This window comes from Pinus tabuliformis, chromosome 8 (assembly GCF_031772625.1).
Source record: "Pinus tabuliformis cultivar Carrire ecotype Pingquan chromosome 8, CPIR1, whole genome shotgun sequence".
NCBI lineage: Eukaryota > Viridiplantae > Streptophyta > Pinopsida > Pinales > Pinaceae > Pinus > Pinus tabuliformis.
The window spans coordinates 1,253,185,681-1,253,192,231 of NC_142294.1; the positions used below are offsets into that span (position 1 = coordinate 1,253,185,681).

General features: G+C 48.0%; 1 protein-coding gene and 1 pseudogene across 1 annotated transcript; both read right to left on the minus strand.

Moving 5' to 3' along the window:
* Positions 1 to 684: 684 nt before the first annotated feature.
* On the minus strand, positions 685 to 2,423 carry LOC149239917 (18S ribosomal RNA; annotated as a pseudogene).
* Positions 2,424 to 3,366: 943 nt separating this feature from the next.
* On the minus strand, positions 3,367 to 5,091 carry LOC149239918 (uncharacterized). The gene has a single exon (XM_089370007.1). It carries the CDS (start codon positions 5,089 to 5,091, stop codon positions 3,367 to 3,369), a length of 1,725 nt encoding a protein of 574 aa, XP_089226133.1.
* Positions 5,092 to 6,551: the final 1,460 nt, after the last annotated feature.

Below are 6,551 nucleotides of genomic sequence, written 5' to 3' on the forward strand. Positions count from 1 at the left end.
TGCAGATGATGTAAGCTATGGCACTTTCGTCTCTGTCACAAGAACTATGGATCCTTGAGGCACATGAGCTGTCTCCACCTAGCTAAGGGTCTTCCACAGAGAAACCCTCCCAGTGGTGTTTGTGAGGGATGTGTGATGGGTAAGCATCACCGAGAGTCCTTTCCAAAGGACAACTAAAGGCAGGCCTCTAAGCCCCTTGGTTAACACATTCGGCCTTCTTTCTAGGGTGAGTAAGCGAACTCTCGACTAAAAGGAGAGGCCCGGTAGGGTGAGGGTGAGCCTGCCGAACTCTCGACCCCCGGGCCGCCATCGCCCTTACTTCTTCATAGGGACGGAGTCACTCACTATTCATATGGTGAGGGGTCACTCACTATTCATATGGTGAGGGTGCGTTAGCACACTCGACTGTCCAGGATGCGTAAGCAGGCTCGACCATAAGCCCCCCCACCCAATAAGTAAATTGAACCTTTAGGTGCTCGACCATAAGGACCTTTAGGTGCTCGACCATAGGGAGAGGATGTGTAAGCAGGCTCGACTGTTAAGGAGAGGAACTTTAGTTGCTCGACCTTAAGGACCTTTAGGTGCTCGACTATTAAGGAGAGGGAGAGGGAGAGGAGAGGGATGGAGTCACTCACTATTCATATGGTGAGGGTGCGTTAGCACACTCGACTGTCCAGGAGAGGGATTCGATCCAGCCGCAGGTTCCCCTACGGCTACCTTGTTACGACTTCACCCCAGTCGAAGACCCCACCGTGGTATGCGCCAATAAGACCACCCCAACCATAGTGGGCCACACTAGTGGAACATATATATATAGGGTGATCATTGGTCTGATGCTTCGGGCGAAATCAACTCCCAGGGTGTGACCGGCGGTGTGTACAGGGCCTGGGTACATATTCACCGCGGCATGTTGATCCGCGATTACTAGCGATTCCAACTTCATGTTCTCGAGTTGCAGAGAACAATCCGAACTGAGGCAATCTTTCCGAATTCACTCCGCCTTACAGGCTTGCTTCCTATTGTCATTTCCATTGTAGCACGTGTGTGGCCCAGCCCATAAGGGCCATGTGGACTTGACGTCATCCCCACCTTCCTCCAGCATATCACTGGCAGTCTCTTGTGAGTGCAGCACGCACCTGCCTTCATAGGAGTGTCATCAATCAAAAAGAGGCGCTTGCCTCCGAGAGTTCGCTTACTCACCCTCGCCCTTGAGAAGGGGCGATGACATTGATCTGTTAGCGCATGTCTCAGCAACACAAAACGAGGGTTTCGCTCGTTATAGGACTTAACCAAACATCTCACGACACGAGCTGACGACAGCCATGCAGCACCTGTATGAATTTTCGCACCATCCCGTTAAGGACAGGCACACTTGTTCATATGTCAAGGGCTGGTAAGGTTCTGCACGTTGTATCGAATTAAACCACATGCTCCACCGCTTGTGCAGGCCCCTGTCAATTCCTTTGAGTTTCAGTCTTGCGACCGTACTCCCCAGGCGGAGTGTTTCACGCGTTAGCTGGGCCCCTGATCCTAATCCTACCTAGTAGGCAGGCAGACCAAGGACGAACACTCATCGCTTACGGCATGGACTACCAGGGTATCTGATCCTGTTTGCTCCCCATGCTTTCACACCCCAGCGTCAGTGGGGACCCAGAGAGCTGCCTTCGCGGTTGGCGTTCCTTCGTATATCTTAGGATTTGATCCCTCCACACGAAATTCCACTCTCCCCTATCTCACTCAAGTGAAATGGTCAAGAAAGCACCCCGCCAGTGTTTTGGCGACTTTCACTTTCCACCCTTTTCACCACCTACGTGCCGTTTACGCCCAGTCATTCCAAATAACGCTTGCCCCCCCACGTATTACCGCGGCTGCTGGCACGGAGTTAGCTGGGGTTTCTTCCTCGAGTCCTGTCATGATCGAAACTCGACGAAAGAGCTTGACAAGCGATAGTGCCCTTCTTCACCCACGCGATATTGCTGGATCGGGCGTGAGCCCATTGTCCAATATTCCCCACTACTGCCCCCCGAGGGAGTCTGGGTCGTGTCTCAGTCCCAGTGTGGCTGATCATCCGAAAAGACCAGCTAAACATCATTGGCTTGGTCAGCCTTTACCTAACCAACTACCTGATACTACGTGGGCTCATCGAACAACACGAATTAGCTTGCTTTATGAATTATTCAGGATTTGGAGTGAACTATTCGGCAGATTCCCATGCGTTACGCACTCGTTCGCCACTTTGCTTGCTGTGCCCCACACCCAGCGCACCACTTGCATATCATTTGAGTGAGTGAGCACGCGCTAGGAGGGGGCCATTCATCTTGCCCTTCTGCCCCCACGTGGATGGATGGGGAAGCAAGCCACATTCGACTTGCATGTGTTAAGCATATAGCTAGCGTTCGTTCTGAGCCAGGATCAAACTCTTTTTTTGAGTATGATCTATTTTGAGCATCAAATGCCCCTCACCCATATGAATGAGTGAGCGACCCCTAAATAATATAGGGCCTTTCGAATGTCGGCAGCCTTCATATTCATATATTATATATGTCATTACGGTCATGATCGAATTCATGACGATCTCCCTGCCTGAATGAGATAGGTAATTACACTTTAGCAGATCATGCATATATTATATATGCCATTCTGCTATTTTGAGAGATCGAATTGTGAACTTCTTCCATCCGGACCTTCTCTCACTCACATCTCTCTGGTCATGTATGAAATGACATATATAAAGACCCTCCGGACCTTCTCTCAAGAGCATCTCTCTGGTTCAGAAATGACATATGCCCATATCTGGAATGACCACTTCTTGCATCTTACCTCTCCTATTGTCGAGAGTTCGACAGGCTCACCCTGCTGGTGATGGCGGCCTTTTAGTCAAGCCATCTTGATCTCTCCAAACCTAACGTGATGGTTAGTTTACCATCATGAGGCTCTCTGTCTATAAACCCGGACAACCGGCAGATTCGCTCTGTGCGAGCCAGAGTAAGCCCCTACCTAGACTCCCCGTAATATCGTATACAAATAGATCTCATTATATATGTAATTATGCATTTCTTCCCCTCAACCCTAGGCGAGCCCTGCTGCCCGATCCTCGGTCTGTCTTCCTCCTCATTATAGTCGATCCGCTTCATTTGCCTATCATCGCCACATATTTCTGATCTAGAAACACTAATTTCTCTCATCTCGTTGGGGTCTGTTCACACCATATTTCCATATTACCTCAGATAGGGGGGGGAAGTCATTTACGACGGCTTTTTCTGGGCTTTTCTTTGAGCTCAAAAAACTCCTGGTCGTTTTTCATGAGTTTATACGATTTACAAGTGGCTGTTACGGAAAGGTTCGAAAAGCGAAGCTTTCCTTGCACTAGGAAGCGCAAGCCCCTCCGGGACCTTTTTCCATCATTTGAAAATGAGTCGCGCATAAAGGAAGTCGTTTTTGCGAAAGCACTTTCCGTAACGCGGATACACCACCGAAATACTGGCCTTTTGTTTTGACCACAAGCCCCCCCATAATCTTCAGATAGTCCTTCATTTTTCTCACCTGGAAAATCCTAACGCCTGTCTCCTGGCATTTCTTGCAGGCACACGGGCGGAATAGAATACTGTTGACTTTCCCCTCTTCCGATTCCCCCACCCTTTCCTTTTGGCGGATGTCTTTCTTTCTTAATTGAACACAGGGGGAGGGGGTATTTTTTCGAATAAGGTCGATCCCCGCATGTATGCCGTGGCTATAAATGCTAACCGCGCCCGGTAAGCGCTTGGGGACGTCCCTGGGTAATATACCCGTTAGCATTCCAATAGCCTGACAAAGTGAATGAAAGAGATCCCTCTTGAGGAGGGATATCAGATTCTTCCCTAGTTTTTCGCAAGGTAAATAATAACGGATTAACCCGAGGGCTACCATTTTGTATCGATAGCTAATGGCCACGGGGTTCTTTCCCAATCCCAATACAAACTTTTGACTTGGCTTCAGAAAGCCCTTTTGGGTTAGTCGATAGATTACTCTATCCATTGGTACTTTGAGAGTGAGGTTACCTCCCTTTTTATCCCCCCGAGGTAATACCAAGTGGGCCCCTAAGATACACCCCGCTTTCTTGATCATTTTGACCTTAAAATACAGTCCGCCTAGCTCAGTTTTCATAAACTGGCTAAGTGGGTTGAGTGTATCTTGCGCAAGGATATTCGAATTGACTCCCGTTCTTATCGTGCAGTCATCAGCATAATGCCCATATGTGAGTCCTTTCTCTTTACAGATAGACAGGGCGACACCGTCTAGTTCATGAAGAACCACATTCATAAGGAGCGGAGAAAATACCGCTCCCTGCGGGATCCCCTTACCCGTAGAAGACTCATTTTGGCCTTTATCATCCAAAATAGGAGTAGACAAAAATTTCATTAGTAGTTCTAGGAATAAGGGGTCTACTATGTGTTTCTCCAGTAAGTGAATTAATGTCGAGTGCTCAATGTTATCGAAGCACTTTTTGACATCTGCGTGGATGATTCGTTTTATCCCCGTCCATTTGCATACTTCCGCGAAGAAGGAGTGAGTGCTCGCTGATGGGCGAAATCCATATGAAACTGGCAGGAAAAGGTGTTCGAATATTTGTTCCAACGCATTGGCGACGGACCTGTGCACAACCTGATCAATTGGGGAAGAGATCATTATTGGCCTTGTATTGTTCGATTTGGGCTTCGGAACAAATATCCTTCGCATGGGAGAAAAGTCGAACGTGCCTTTCAATAAACCACAAGATATATGTGCTAAGCGCTCTTTCGAGATACCCGAAATGGTTTCCTGGGTGATGGCATGAGTCATTAACCCCGGGTTCGCCTGGATATTCTCATACGCGCTACCTAAATTATCAATATGCAATATTGTGTATAAAATACGGGTCCACCGGCCTTCCTTATTTTTGATTAATAGGTTCAAATGTAGGCCCTTATTTGTATTCCCGTAATATCGAGGTGTGACTTTATGCTTCATCATGAGAATATTATGACCAAATTCAGAAAGTAGATTATTCACTTCGTTTTCGTTACGCGAACAAAAACCAGCTGATGTGAAATCAATATGGTCCGAGAAAGCCATATCGATCAATCAATGGAGAAAGCATCTTCCAATCCAATATCAGAAAGCATCTTCCCATTTGACCTATGCAAAATATGGAAAGCACTGCAAAGGTCCGTTCAACGGCTTTGTTTGGTAAGTCTGCGATACTGCTTTAGTTAGCAGCCACTAATGGGATTCGATCCAGCCGCAGGTTCCTCTACTACGGCTACCTTTTTCGTACCAGATTGGCTAGGGACTTTTTCTGGTCCATGCAGCCTTACTTTTTCTCTCTGTCAATGCGCGCTTCGCAACCCCCCCGGGAGGGTCTATCACCAGCATCCCTCGCAGTCCGATCTCCGTGCCGTCAGGCGATCGGCTGCTGCCGAACCGATCCGATCGGGTAGGTGCCTTGAGTCATGAAGCATTCAAACCGTACCTTTCTTCTTTCGTTGAATTGTAGTTTGGGTGAAATCCTCGCGCACCGGGGTGGCCAAAAATGAGCTAAACTGTGGATCAGTGTAGTCATTAGTATTCCCTAGGATGCTCGACCCTAAGGGATAGGATGTTTTTAGGAGGCCTCTGGATTTATGCCCCGTTAAGACCTCAAGTACCTGATTTCTGTTCGATGACTTCTTCAGGGTGTTTGGTTGCCAGAGAATTTGGGCCTCAGGGTTCTTTGGGTCCTAGTGCCAAATCTGACCTTCAAGCGGTTGGTTTGCGTCTATCTAGATCAACTTCATGCTCGTTACTACCCCCCCTTCTTGTTCGGAGTTACGCCTCCCCTTCAAGATCTGAAACTTCACCACTCTCCAGCGCAGACACGGTGGTGGATAAATGCTTACTCTCCTTTCTGAATTAGCCCGTTCAAACTCTCCTTATTGTCGAGCGTGCTTGCCTTTTCTTTTAGTCGAGCATGATCAAACTTGCCTCTCCTTCTTGTTTAGTCAAGAACGCTTGCACATTTTACCCACCCATTAAGACAAAAATCATACCAACTTCCATCAAATAAGACTCAGGTACAAACCAAGACCAGAATCAGGTGGTATACCAATAAAATGATGATGAACAGTATCCAGACCCACCTTCAGTTAGTCCTACGCTTACCCAACTTTCACCAGTATGACTCTCTCTCACACACTATTCACTCCCACCTTCCCCCCCTTCTCGTTACACTCCAAAAAGCCCTCCTTCCCTCTAGCGACATCATCTAGATGCCCCTCAAGTGGGTAACCGATTGCGCATCTCGGTTTTTGGATACGTTCAGCCCGCCTTTCACCTTATACATAGGCTGCCCATATACGTGCCCATCTCGTCCACTGAGTCCGCTGACTCCCGGGAGAGGGGAGCGCAGCCCTCGGCCTTTCAAACGACCACACTCACCAAATCAGGATCGAAAGGCAGAATTCCCTAAATCGTAATTTAGATCATTCCGGTATTAGGCAGGATACCCGAGATAGTGACCGCTGGCTTGAGAAATGATTTGGATTTGTTTTCATCCC

Bases quoted from the DNA above. Each gene is read 5' to 3' on its own strand.
- LOC149239918 (XM_089370007.1), bottom strand. From the start codon at position 5,091: ATGGCTTTCTCGGACCATATTGATTTCACATCAGCTGGTTTTTGTTCG.